Here is a 15,369-nt window from a genome sequence, read left to right on the forward strand (position 1 = left end):
GCTTGTGATTCTTATCTAGTGGGGGTCATTTTTTAGGATTCTTTACCTAACTGAAGTCTCTGAGATCCTGACACCTTGGACTTCTGGAGACTCCAGGTAGGTTGCAGCTCTGGAAAATGGTGGCGCTGGAGACTAAAGGGATCCTGATGGTTTCACCATTAATTCTTCACCTTAATTCTTAATTCTTTTGCGGTTAATAGGTGTCTTTTCTCCGCTACATGTTTTTGTCTGACCCTGCTGACCCAACGAGCATTTCACTGTCCAATGGTCATGCCTTAACTGCAATGTCTAGTATTGCATTAGTATAGCATCCTTCTCATGGGCATTTAATACTTTTTGACTTTTCAGTCTGAGTTAAATCTCTTTTTTGGCTCAATTTATCTGTAAAAGAAAACATGCCTAATAATTCTGCACACCTGAATATAAGGTGATTTTCATATCATCCATCGGCACAACCCTACCGAACGGTTACGAATGCAATCTTTAATAGTTGGCTTGTTTTAAGTGCGGAACACTTCAATCCTAGTTCCAACACGAACACATTAAGTATTCTGTCCATTTTACAACATTCTGTCCAAAATAGAATAGGAAAAGATGTTTATATGTCATTTTGAAACGAATACATATTAATAAATTACATTTTGATGTTTGAAAGCCTCTAGGTTTTGACCTAAATGCAGATATATTTGTAATTCTTAAAAAAATGTTTTATCGATTTTAAAATATTGCACCTGTCAATACAAAACGAAATATTCTGTAGCCTATTTTGCCGTCAATACAGCCGACATTGTCTTTGCTGTATCAGTAGGCTATATATTTATGTTTAACATGAAGTATAGGCCTTCCACTGTCACTTAGCAGCAGCAGCGCCGCGTCAGACACGTTTCTGGTGTGCAAAGACACAGAAAACGCCACGCAGCCGCCGCGCAACTGACACGCAACAGAAACGCCACGCTTGCATCATATGCCGTGTAATGGCTCAATCAGTGTTTCAACTGCGGAAAGACGTCAATATTAAAACAGCTTGTAAACAATGTCACGTAGCATCACATTTACATCAGGAGTCATTCAGTGTCCACGGCTGTTAGTTCACTAGAGAAATCAACTATTTCGCAAAATATATGCAGTATATTAGTCTATATATATATTAATTCTACTTAACCTGTTGGTGATGTCTTGATATGTTTAAATAAAACTGTCATTTGCCTGTGTATAAATTATAAACTGAATTTAGGCTAATAGTTTGGGCTCTGTTGTTAACCTTTAATATTAATGTGCAAGTAAGGGCTCCCTGTAGTTTACCCAGCATTATCTTTAAGAAACTTTTAGTTATAATTGAATTAATTTAAAAGCTGCAGTCCGAAACTTTTTTGGGTTAAAAATTATTCAAAATAAATTTTTGAGCAAGTACATAACCAGCCAGTGTTCAATACTATCTGCTTACCTTAGCTCGATTCACAACGGTAAGCTTGTAATAATGTTTTTAATTTCAGTGGTACTGGTTGATTTCCGCGGGAAATTCAAGCATGTCTTCGCATCATTACGTCACATCTGTACACATAAACGGCTAGTAGGCTATATTGCCTGTGAGGATGTTGGAGGTGGCGATTTATAGCCTTTTCTCACAGCACTTGATATAATTAAACGTATCAATTTGATGGCGGATCCAGAAAGGTTCAACCACAATCACCAGTGGCAACTGGAGACTCACCCGTTGTAAAATACAAAAGACTTCGGACTTTCGGGGTGCGTCTCAATCAGCTCACTAGTTGCTTGCGCACTGTCGGTCTCTCTATCGGACACACTCGGTCTCTCTATCGGACACACTCGGTCTCTCTATCGGACACACTCGGTCTCTCTATCGGACACACTCGGCATCTCTCGCGGACACACTCGGCATCTCTCGCGGACACACTCGGCATCTCTCGCGGACACACTCGGCATCTCTCGCGGACACACTCGGCATCTCTCGCGCACTGTCGGTTCAATTATGTAATAGAGGGACACTTGCTCACTTAATTCATACAGTTAAGGAGTTTTCTTTGTTGTGCCTTTCTCGTTTTGCTATGGTAAATATAAATTATTTTGTGCTAGCCATGAGGGAGCAATTCAGCTATACTCCACATTCATTTGTTGGTATATGACAGATAGAAATTAGACTGCACAGAAATGGAAACTAAACTACAGGTCACCCCAATACACATTAAATGTCACGCTATGCTGGTGTTGTTAACATTAACAATTTGAAAACGTAAGTATAATTTGCACGGTTTGATGCAAGATTTAATCATTGCAATTAACTTTTTTCCCCTTAGTTGGTCAGAACAAAAGTGGATGTTATCTACTTGTTCAGATGACATTTTCCGGTGAAAATGATTATGTTGGTCATACTTTCAAAAAGTATAATCTGTGATTCTGAATGACAGTCTCCACACCGGCGCGGTGACGGACAGCCACACATTCTCCTCAAAACATTGGATTCCTCCGCGCTGTGCCGTGCCGAGGCACAAATCACGTAAAGTTGATAATTCCGCGAATAACTGCAATTGCAGATTTTGAACAGAGATGGCGACAAAGAGGAAAAACTACGGACTGCAGCTTTAAGGACAGACAATTTTTTTCAATAAACCACTGTTTAATAAAAATAAATAAAAAGCAATTTTGTAAAACAGCTGTACCAAACCCATACCGAACCGTGACTTCAAAACAGAGGTATGTACCGAACCGTCAGTTTACACCCCTAACCGTTACACCCCTAATGAAATGTATGAAGTGGAAATGCTATAGCATTACGAGCAGTTGATCGTCGGACTGTTGTGTTTAAGTGCTGTCATTTGGTTATGTTTATTATATTAATATTAGGGGTGCACCAAAATTTCGGCCGCCGAAAATGTTCGGCCGAAAATGGCATTATTGGTTTCGGGCCGAAATAAAAAAAACAGACGAAAACATAAACCGAAAATGAATGTCACCCGCCCCTCCAATCTGTGCGCAAGCGCTTAGGTTTCTCTCACGGTCGAGGGTTTATCACGCGTCTGCCTATCAAAGATTAAGCATGTTAGCGGTATGAGAACAAATAGATACTGAAATATCTGAAACGATATGATACTCCTTTTCTATAGTACTGATACCAGCTGCGCTCTCCTCTCCAACCGACGGTGAGTTGACACACACCGCCTCCTCTCATTCAGTCCGGTTAACCCTCTGAACACGGGGAACGCGTGACTGCGTGTTAGTGTTGGTGTGACCGGTCTGAATTTCGCGCAGGATTTCACATAACATTAATTCTACTCATTCCCACAGATTTCGCGCTCGCATCTGAAGCGCACAAACACACACCGCAATAAAGCCGCCTCTGACATACAAGTGCAAAAATGAGCTCCTTTTTCCAGCTTATTAATGGTTAAATACACAAAAAAAATGTCTCAATGCCCATCTTGGTGAGTATTAACGTAAACAGTCGTCCAGTTCAGTCCAGGAATGTTTCTGTTTAACGTTAAATGTTCCACGGCTAGGGATATGGTACCTCGGTTCCATTGCTTGACAGAACTCCCTGAAGCCTGCCCCATCCATGACACTGATCGGTCTCAGGTCCTTACAAATGAACAAAATGAATTTCTCTGTTATGGCCTCTTGTTGTGTTGCAGACAAAGAGCTTGTGGCGGACGATGCAAAGTAAGTGTCAAGACGTGACTGTTTAGCTGGAGTTCCACGCATTATGCCATGCTCATTTGGGTGCATATTTTCGAGATGTGACCTCATGTTGCTAGTAGGGCTGTCAACGAATATTCTAAATTCGAATATATATTCGAATAGTTTTTAAAAAATGAATTTCGAAGGTGAAAATTAATATTCGAATAAATAAAAAAATGTGGGGGAAAAAACGCCCGCGGTAGTAGAGGCGTGGCTGTCTGCTTTGCGAGTAGGCGCGCTAGCGCGTGTACTTTGGCCCGTCTCCAGAGCGCGAGCCTCCGCTGACTGCGCGCGCTCCTCCCCAAACCGACGAGGCGTTTATATTTGACGCGCTCGCCGTTGTGCTTTTCTTTGAAACGACAGATGGCGACTCGGAGTAATTATTCTATAAACTATCAGGAAAAGCGTCGAGAAGAAGTGGGCTAATGTACACGGGTGACGATATTTATTTTAGTACACTTCACCGAAAACCACACTACAAAAGAATCATGTAAAACAGATCAAAATAAACCTTGATATTACTTGTGACATGAGAACAAAATGTATGTAGAAATGTAACGTTATACAACTCAATTTATGATATCTAAATGTTTCCTAATTTCACTAAACACTTTAGTGAGTTTTCACTTAGTTTCGTGAACTTTTCTTTATTAAACGGGCTTTTTATGCTTTTGTAGGCTCGTTTTGTAAATATAAGCAACTAATTTGTATGTGCAAACTGGACCAGCCTTACTTTGCGTCGCCCGCCACAAGCTCTCTGTCTGCAACACGACAAGAGGCCATAACGGAGAAATTAATTTTGTTCATTTGTAAGGACATGAGAGCGATCAGTGTGGTGGATGGGGCTTCAGGGAGTTCTGTCAAGCAATGGAACCGAGGTACTGACTGAATAGATATTGCATGAATGAAGGATAAATGCACTGCTTCCACTGGTTTGATTATTTACCATTTCATGTCAAGGAAAAGTTCCATGTTTACCACAGCACAGCTCGCTCGGAGCGTTCAATAATATGCTGTAAAACTTAAATTAAAATTAGTTTCAATCACTGAATGAAGCCTGCTATATTTGGAACAAGAGTCGCGACCTTAGATTGCTTGCACAAAACTCTTGATCAGCCTCAAAATGTGTTTGTTCATTTAAGCCGTTATGAGCAGAGAGCGTGAGGGCGAGAGAGAGAGAGAGAGAGAGAGAGAGAGAGAGAGAATGAGACAGCGAGAGAGAGAGTGAGGTCTGCGGTCTTTAGCCATTAGTTGATTTACTTGTTTTTGTGTAGGTAATACGTTGTCAAATATGTCTAAACTTAAATAGACTACCTATATAAGTAGTTATGTGTCTTTGTATTAATTTGTCCTGTTACAATAAATATTATTGCGTCGTCATTGATAAAACGCGTCATTGATAAAATTGAGATTACGTCATTGATAAAATGCGCAACCAGATGTTCGAATAGTTCGAATATTCGTGCTTTTTTTAGAGGGAATATTCGAACGTCGTTTTTGAGCAATTTTGACAGCCCTAGTTGCTAGAGGTCCAATGGTATGCTAACTGTATCTTTCATAGCTGGCATGCAACTTTATCTCGCGGTTCAACAATTTTACCTCCTACCAACCAAAATCCAAAGTACTTCCAGGCATGGCTTTTTAGATTTTGGGGGGTTAAAATCGCTTTCTCTGCTGCGGTCGAGTTGGGCTCTGCACTTTCTGCCATCTTCCATGCAAGACGCGTCAACTTTCCGCAGTGACGCTCTGCCAGGCAGTAGGGCTGGGTAAAAAAATATTGATTTCTCGATTTTAATCGATTCTCACTTTTACAAAACAATATCGATTCTTAAATCCCAAGAATCGATTAGTCATCCTGTTTTCAGTTAATTAATGAAATAAACATTGTAGCGCACCTCCCATCCAATAAATCGCTATAATCTTTGTGCTCTATTATTATATATATAAAACAAAGTCTCAGATTTCAAATTACGTCTATTTTTTTACGAAATTCAAAAGCATAAATACCGCTTTGGCGCAAGATCGCTCTGCCGCAGCTCAGCTCAAGAGAACCGGCAGCACGGAATGCACATGAACGGATCTTCTCTTCTGCCTTATACCAGTAACAGCGCAAAATAAACATGAATAAGCATCTGAAAGTGTGTTAAAAGATACAGGACAACTTACTGAAATCCGTATCATGTCACATGGAATAGCTCAAGTTTCAACCGCAGAAAGACGTCAGTAAAATGGCTAATAAGTAAATATAATGTAACGTCACATTTACCCCAGAAATACCATATCCAGTGTCCATAAACTCGTTAGTAAGCTTTAATCAGCTAGAAAAAATAACTCTAGAGAGGAGCATTTTGATAATTATATGCACCACATTACATATTCATTGTAATTTTTAATGTTCTTCAATTTAATGCATGTACAGTGAGGAAGTATTTGAACACCCTGCTATTTTGCAAGTTCTGCCACTTAGAAATCATGGAGGGGTCTGAAATTGTCATCGTAGGTGCATGTCCATTGTGAGAGACATAATCTAAAAAAAAAATTCCAGAAATCAAATAAGTATTCGAACACCTGAGAAAATCAATGTTAATATTTGGTACAGTAGCCTTTGTTTGCAATTACAGAGGTCAAACGTTTCCTGTAGTTTTTCACCAGGTTTGCACACACTGCAGGAGGGATTTTGGCCCACTCCTCCACACAGATCTTCTCTAGATCAGTCAGGTTTCTGGCCTGTCGCTGAGAAACACGGAGTTTGAGCTCCCTCCAAAGATTCTCTATTGGGTTTAGGTCTGGAGACTGGCTAGGCCACACCAGAACCTTAATATGCTACTTACAGAGCCACTTCTTGGTTATCCTGGGTGTGTGCTTCGGGTCATTGTCATGTTGGAAGACCCAGCCTCGACCCATCTTCAATGCTCTAACTAAGGGAAGGAGGTTGTTCCCCAAAATCTTGCAATACATGGCCCCGGTCATCCTCTCCTTAATACAGTGCAGTCGCCCTGTCCCATGTGCAGAAAAACACCCCCAAAGCATGATGCTACCACCCCCATGCTTCACAGTAGGGATGGTGTTCTTGGGATGGTACTCATCATTCTTCTTCCTCCAAACACATTTAGTGGAATTATGACCAAAAAGTTATATTTTGGTCTCATCTGACCACATGACTTTCTCCCATGACTCCTCTGGATCATCCAAATGGTCATTGGCAAACTTAAGACGGGCCTGGACATGTGCTGGTTTAAGCAGGAGAACCTTCCGTGGCATGCATGATTTCAAACAATGACGTCTTAGTGTATTACCAACAGTAACCTTGGAAACGGTGGTCCCAGCTCTTTTCAGGTCATTGACCAGCTCCTCCCGTGTAGTTCTGGGCTGATTTCTCACCTTTCTTAGGATCATTGAGACCCCACGAGGTGAGATCTTGTGCAAACTCTGGTTCAATATCTGGTTACTGAAACCGGACTTTTTTGAAAACTCTGGCCAGGGTGAAGTTTTTTAGAAACTCCGGTTACAGCGTTGTCGTGTAGATGGTGAAACCAGAGATTTCGGCTTGTTAAGTCGAAATGTGCGCCGTTATCGCTTTTGTTTATACATGAGTGGAGTCTATGCAATGGCGGACGTAACTTTTAATAACTCTGCTAACAGCGCTTATTACATATACAGATACATGCGCAGTTATCTCATTGTATTGCAGTACAGAGGCGCCAGAATACAATAATACAACATAGTAAGGCAAGTGTGTGAAGCTTCAGTCCACTTGAGCCTAGGGGTGCACCGATCCGATATTAGGATCGGATATCGGCCGCGATACTGACAAAATAGCTGGATCGGGGATCGGAAAAATTAACAGATCCACAAGCCGATCCAGGTGTTTTTTTCCGTCGCAGCAGAACCTACGTTATTCGTCAGCTTCACGTGTGTCGCATGCTAGAAGGGAGCGAGCCAGAGAGTCGGCTGTGTGGAGGAGATATTTCACGCTTGCCACGCCAACTAGTTCGTCGCTGTTTCGAGGGTATTACTGCAAAGTCAGGGTCTTTCCTGCATTGACATTTTTTTGACGGCCAAAGCCTAATTTGATGAGTTATTGTGATTTACGAGTGATGTAGAACAGATGCTGCGCTTGTGACTGAGTGACAGAGACCGATCTGAGAGCTCCTCCCCCGCGCGCGCTCTCTGGGTCTTCAAAATAATCAGTGTTCGCTCTCATATTTCACATATTAATCCAAATCAAAAGCTCGGAAGACCGAAACCATGTTGCACGTGACACATTCTGACAATTTTGTCCTTGAATTATCACTGGGTGTGAATTGCGCTCAAAAAACATTGACTCTTCTCTGACCAGCTGACATAAAGCATACTTTCAATAAGCGGGAGACAAATTATATCCAGTTATGAAGTGTTTTCTGTGTGTTGACATCTTTCGCGATGTTCTAACAGACGGGATTCGCACACAACGCGTCTGCTAATGTCCGATTCGTGACCTAATGACTCCTTTGAACCGAATCATTTTAACGACTGGCCAGAACAACTGATCTGTCCAACACTGAACTCATGAACTCAGTTCATTAATTTACTCAGAACGCAACTGAAATGAGAACACAAGTGTGCTTACCCATTTTAGCAAGAGTGGGTAGTAAGAATTATTTTTAATTATCAACAGTATTTCATCTTATTTCTGTTGACAATGTGTAGTAAAATAAATAGGCCTAGCCTACAATCATTTAATCTGGAGTGAGGTGAAACCAGAACAAAGTTGTTATTAGCTAGCTGAAAATTTTTATTAAATTGCATATGGTAGAAAATTTGACTATTTGTTAATTTGTAATGCTACTTTTTAATATTGATATGATTATATACCAAAACAATTATCTGTAGTGTAAAAAATGTTTGGTAACTGTCAGATTACTATTGTATGTTTGACCAATACACTGTTTTTTGTTTCCACTGCTACATTTTATTTATTTAAAGAAGTTAGATTACATTCTATTTTAGATTTGAATGCACAATTGTTTTTTAAATAAATAAGAATTCAACACCTTACATACATCTGTTATTTTGTCTTAGTTATGTTTAGTTAGTAAAGTCTGGTGCCTTTAGTCTCTTCAAGGAAGGTATAAGGTGGAAGATATACAGTTTATTATTAATTCAACAATATATCGGATCGGTATCGGGTATCGACAGATACACAAAGCCCAGGCATCGGTATCGGTATCGGGACTGAAAAAGTCGGATCGGTGCACCCCTACTTGAGCCCTGCCCCTGTGTATATACAGTTACCTGTCACTGATTCCAAAGTAAACTTGTAGAAGGGTTTCACTGAGCCCATGGCATCCCTCAGTGCATCGGTGCCGTGGATGGGACCCATGTGGAAATCAAGCAGCCAATCATAGCGCGGTTTTGCGTTTTCATGTGGACAGAGATTTTTTTTAAACCGTGCTTGTGTGGACGCTAGGGGTGGGCGATATCTCGATATTTAAAATATATCGAGATATTGTTTATATTTAATTCTGATTCCGCCACTTTGCTTGTTTGCCTTCTCTGTGCTGCGCTCGCCCCCGCTCGCTCGCCCCCCGCCTCCTTGCTTTTGTTCCCCCTCCCCTCGCGTGTTGTCATGGCGGCGTCGCAACCAGCTCGGAGGCTACAGAACTCGTCTTAAAAACAACTGGCTCCATTATATGGAGATACCTCGGTTAAGGCGTCGGACGAACAGCAGACAGATGTCTACTGCCATGAATGCCGACAGTTGGTTGTCAAACACTTGATCCAAGATACAGTTTACCTAGGCAGCATTACTTTGCGAGACAAGAACTCCCGCGACTGTACACTACGGAGAGAGAGCGGCTTGCTTGCTGGAGAAGGTTACTTACTATGCCCTTGATTTGAGTTGTTTTATTTTTGAATGAAAATTCATTATTTGCATGCGTTTTAAAGCCTTGCGCGTAGGGCACCATGCGCTTTCCCGAGCGCGCGCACTAAAAGCCTGTCAAACAAGTGATTACTGGACTAAATCTTACTGCGCTAATACTGTCAAATACACACAAGGTTAACATAAACACAGTCGGTTATGTCTAAAGTGAGAGTAAAATTGGCGTGTCTGTATATTAGATGCGTGAAAGTCTTAAATTGACAGCAGGGCAGCCAGTTAACACGCTGCCGCTTGTCCTTAAAGGGACAGTTCACCTCTAAATGATGTCATTATTTACTCACTCTAATGTTGTTCCAAACCTGTATTAATTTCTTCTGTCGAACACAGACAGCTGATGGTAGCGATTGACATTCATATTATTTCCTACAATGGGGACCAGCAACTGTTTGGTTTCCAATATTCTTCAAAATATATGTTATGTCCAACAGAAGAAAGAACTTTATTCAGGTTTAAAACAACTTGAGCGCGAGTAATCAATGACAGATTTTTCATTTTTGAGTGAACTATTCCTTTAGTGGTTAATAAAATAACAAAAAACAAAGACAAAATCACTCACGGCTCTTGACTGAAAAACTATAGTAGCTTTAATAAGAATCAATGTATATTTTATAGGGAAGTCTATGTAGTGTTTTATTTTTACATTTATTAATTCAATTTCATACTTAAATGCTGCTGTACAGCTCTGAGCTGCCAGTGTAAATCTTTATAAATATATATTTATTTTATATTATACAGTACACTAGGAATGTGTACAAGGTTTTTTAAAAGTAAAGTTTTAAGTTTAAGTAAGGTTTTTCAAGTCTTTTAAGTAAAATAAAGAACGAGTATTGCAATAAAAAAAACTAGTATTTTTTCCTCCTTAAGCTCTTGCTGTTCGGCTAAGAATAGATTAGCAAAAATCTGATGCGATTAGCCATCAGAACCGAACCGAAAACCATGGTAAAAAAAAACGAGGTATGTATTGAACTGTGGACTTACTGTATTGTTGCATCCCTACTTTGTTCCTACATGAACTGCCTACCTCTTTGCACTTCAATAAAAAAAAAGACTTTGCGGTATTTGGCATATTTGTTTTTGCAGTAGTTTTTGGGTTATTTTTCCTGTAAAGATATCGAGATATATATCGTATATCGAGATATAGCAAAATATATCGAGATATATTTTTTGCTCCATATCGCCCAGCCCTAGTGGACGCGATTGTTTTTTAAAACGGAGGAGGAAAAACTCCGTTTATAAAAATACCCGTGAACGTGTGGACTAGGCCTAACAGGTCTTTGTGGGTCAGAATTCTAGCTGATAGACAGGTGTTCAAATACTTATTTGCAGCTGTATCATACAAATAAATAGTTAAAAAAAATCATACATTGTGATTTCTGGATTTTTTTTTTTCCAGATTATGTCTCTCACAGTGGACATGCACCTACGATGACAATTTCAGACCCCTCCATGATTTCTAAGTGGGAGAACTTGCAAAATAGCAGGGTGTTCAAATACTTATTTTCCTCACTGTATGTAGCCTATGAATAAATCTGGCAAGTTTTTATGACAGCCAAATGTTTATATTTAAAAAAACTAATTGGAGTATAAATATGATTGTTTTTTTTATAAAATAATAATAGTTATAATATTAACTTTACAATTACATAGTTTAGTGTAATTGAAGTGTTTGTATACAAATCAGTTCATTTTTACCTTCAATATTAGTAGGCTAATGTAGTACCAACTGACTCCCATGGTTTACAACATTAGTTCAGAGATTTGTTTTCCTTGAGAAAATTGGCCATGTATTGTACCTGATATATATCTAAAGTAATTGATATTGAATTGAATCGAATCAAAAATCGAATTGAAAGCTTGTGAATCGAAATCGAATCGAATTGTGAAATTTGTGTCAATACCCAGCCCTACCAGATGGTGCCCATGGTGTGACTCCTGTGACCTGTCCCTGAACCCTCAGGCACGCTCGCGCCCACTCGCAAAGCAGACAGCCACGCCTCTACTACCGTGGGCGTTTTTTTCCACATTTTTTTTTATTAAAATATTAATTTTCACCTTCGAAATTCGTTTTTTTTAAACTATTCGAATATATATTCGAATTTAGAATATTCGTTGACAGCCCTAGGGAGAAGTGAGAGAGTGACGGTTAGCTTTGGAGCGAGTAGGAGAGACCCGGTTAAAAAAAAAAATAGATCCGATAAAGAATGTATAGTGAAACGAGTCTCATTTTTTCATAAACAATTTATCACATAATTATCGCCATATAATATTGGGCAACGTGATATCGCGATAACGATATTGAATCGATATATCGTGCACCCCTAATTTCAGGACATTGAAATTAGTGTTGTTTCCACACACGTGTTGTTTCCACACACACACACTCAGAAAGGATAATGTTTGATTTGTCATCGTAGCTTTATGCAGTCAAAGCGATTGATTTAGGTGTTTTTTTGCCGTCTCCGTGTGGTGCTGTTCGGTATCGCAGCTTGACTCGTCTAAAATGAAAACAATCTCGTTGTTGTTGCTCTCTACACATACTATGTGGGGTACCAAGTTTCTTGTATGCCTAGTAAGACTGATTTATCACAATAATTTTCAACAATTTTACTTAAAAACATTTAATTTAGCTTGCAACGTTGGCCTTCAGTAGTGTACTAGTAAAAAAATATTAATGTAAACAATCCCTTGACAAAATGTAAAACTAAAAGAGTAAAAATGTGAAAAGGTACAAATTTGTAAACCAACATAAAAAAAGAGAATATCAGCAAATACTTTTTATATAGAATAGTGTTGTCACGATACCGAAATTATGACTTTTATACGATACCAGACTAAAATACCTCAATACCGATAAGTTACTGAATCGATACCATGGCAAAAAACTGTAAAAGTAATTGAATAATATGACAGAACTTACTATTCATTGTTTTATCATTGTTTAATTGATGTCCACTAAATAAAGAACAGATATAATACAGATGAACAATTAATTAAGCTTGGGTTGCTGAATACTTGATCCCTTTTCCCCTTTCCCCGCTTATTGTTAATGATATAATTACAGATAATAATCCAGGGCTCTACACTAACATTTTTCTTGAGGAGCACTTGTGCTCCTAATTTAAAAAAATTAGGAGCAGTCAAAAATTTAGGAGCACTTTGTGATCAATAACACGCATTCCAATTATAACTTTCCCATTACAGGACTATCTTTGTCCCTTTAAATGAATGTCCTGGGGCATTTTTACCATTATAAGAGCAATTTTTTCTAATCTTATTAAATACATGGATCATCTTATCAATTTCTTCAATTAAAATAAAAAAGTTGTTTTTAAAATGTTAATTTAAAAAATAAATTCAGTTAGAGCAATAAGACACAATCAGACTGTTACCAATCTAATTAAATCAGCATCAAAAGATCCATCTTTGCAGTGTAGAAGTGGCACAGCAGCTCTATCTGAAGTGGTGTTTAGACTGTTTAAGATGACGGGACGCGCGCAGCTCATGGGTAAATAATGTTGTATGAATGTTTTAAATATAAGTTTTTGAATTTAGAAAGTTTAAGTAAGGTTTTTCAATTCTTTTAAGTAAAATAAAGAAAGAGTATTGCAAAAAAAGTATTTTTTCTCCTTAACCTCTTGCTGTTCCTGTCGCTTAAAAATAGAATAGCAAAAAACTGATGTGACAATCCATCAGAACCGAACCGAAAACCGTGGTTAAAAACCGAGGTATGTATTGAACCGTGGACTAACTGTATTGTTGCATCCCTAATATATATTTATATATATTTATATATTTGTGTGTGTATACAGTAAACACACACAGAAATATATATAAATATAATATACACACAGAAAACACACATTTTATGTAAACAGACTTTTATGTTAGATGTGATTAATCGGGATTAATCAATTTTACAGCCCTAATAAGAATTAAGGTTACCATTTTTTTAAATGAAAAATATATTTTTAATCAAAATTTCTACCCGATAAAACATTTTAGAGCTTGGAACAAATAAAAAATGAATAAATTATTTATGAAAAATTATGAGATTTTATTAATTTGCATTACTTACAACTTGCAAGTTGAATTTGTTGAGGGGATGGATAAAAATATGAATCTTGATTTTGAGCTGTTTTGGCTCATTTTAAATCATGTCATCATTAGGGACATTTTTTTATTATTATTATTTAGCCATTATTTAGGAAGTGGGTGACTGTTTATACTACTTTATAGAAGACAAAAATAGAAAACATATACTTTTTATTGATCAAGAAAATCGACCAAATTGCTGTCACTCACCATATGGCATCCGAGGAAAATAACCTGTTGCACATGCTTACCCAAAAATACTTTTACAACACACATAAATAGACAGTAGTAATCAATTTATAATATACAATTAAAGAGTTGGGGTTGGATGCTAGCTTGGTTATAAACGCTCCACTTTAAATAAATATCTAATTTAGGAAGTTGCCGCCTTCAATAGCCAGTATAATAGTTAGCATTATAACTTATATGGGTGGTTTATGCTAAGCGACACAGCAGGGCCTATTCATTGTTATTTTGCAGGGAAAAACGGCAAAAAAAAAAAAAAAAAATTCGAAACAAGCGCCGTTCAACCCACATGAGCGACACGACTGTTGTTAACTGTTATGCTAGCTAGCTATTAGCAAACTGAACCCCAAGTTTGACGTGACATGTCAAAATAGGGCTTGTCTTCGACTACTCCGTTTCTTACAATGTTATAAACATTAAGAGAGCTCCTGACCTTTTATACTGTCGCCGTGTGTTGTGAAATTCGACGCTTCTGCTCGTAGCTCCGCGGCTGAAATTCGTACTCTTGCCAGCTCATCCGCCATTTTCGTCAGAACCAAACACAAACACACGGCGACTCGGTAGGGCCAAAAAGCCGTAAAACCATAACGCGTTTAAAAAATAAGACCATCCCATTTTTGTAGTTTGCCTTGACTAGACAAAAATAATAAAAACAATATTAATTTTATGTAAATTAATATTTGCATATAATAACGAATGAAAAAGCAGCGTATATATCAGGGTATTCTGATTAATTAAAATTATCATTCTTTCATTTTTGTAAAACTCAAAAGATTTACAGTAATTCTAGAATTATTTTTGAAAAACAGAAAACAATTGCTTTTTTTAAAAGAAACTTACATTTATGAGTAGGCTATACAATTTCCCTAAAATAAAATAAAAACTTTACATCTTCATGTTTTTGTATTAAAGAGTAGCCTATCCGTAAAATAGCTTACCTGGACATTAGAACGCACTGAAGTCCAAAATTCTAAATACAGGTAAAACACCTGAACAAAAATAAATAAGGAAAATTCCGTCAAATTGTTGTGCTCTATTTTTACGGATTTTTGAGTGTATGAGATGAAATTTGCCCAATTCTGCCCTGTAACCCAGCATTTCTGTGAGTTCGCTTTTCCAGAACTCAAGAAAATTTCAACAGGGTTTTTGTCCCAGGATTCATAATTGAATGTAATTATGAAATTTGGGGCCCCAGATTTCACAGCCGTATGCTGTCAAAGATTTTCAGCCACAGTTTAATGGGTGTGTTGAATTTAAACAGAGGTTTTCTTATACTATAATAAGCCCTACGTGCCTTACCGGTCAGATCTTTTATTGCAGTTTCAAATTGTCCAGAAGCTGAGATTGTCAGACCCAAATAATTATCACAGATGACATAATTTATAATTGTTCCCCCAAGAGTAAAATTATATTTC

At 38.1% G+C, this 15,369-nt stretch overlaps 1 protein-coding gene across 1 annotated transcript in view; it reads right to left on the minus strand.

Moving 5' to 3' along the window:
- The window catches only part of smg6 (SMG6 nonsense mediated mRNA decay factor), a 98,792-nt gene extending 84,293 nt beyond the window's left edge, over positions 1–14,499 (minus strand). Inside the window, exon 1 of the mRNA XM_079805380.1 lies at positions 14,388–14,499. Within this exon, the coding sequence (XP_079661506.1) occupies positions 14,388–14,478 (91 nt within the window). The 5' untranslated portion in view covers positions 14,479–14,499. The remainder of the gene's footprint in view (positions 1–14,387) is intronic.
- Positions 14,500–15,369: the final 870 nt, after the last annotated feature.

This window comes from Gobio gobio, assembly GCF_949357685.1.
Source record: "Gobio gobio genome assembly, chromosome: 22".
In the NCBI taxonomy this organism is placed as follows: Eukaryota; Metazoa; Chordata; class Actinopteri; order Cypriniformes; family Gobionidae; genus Gobio; species Gobio gobio.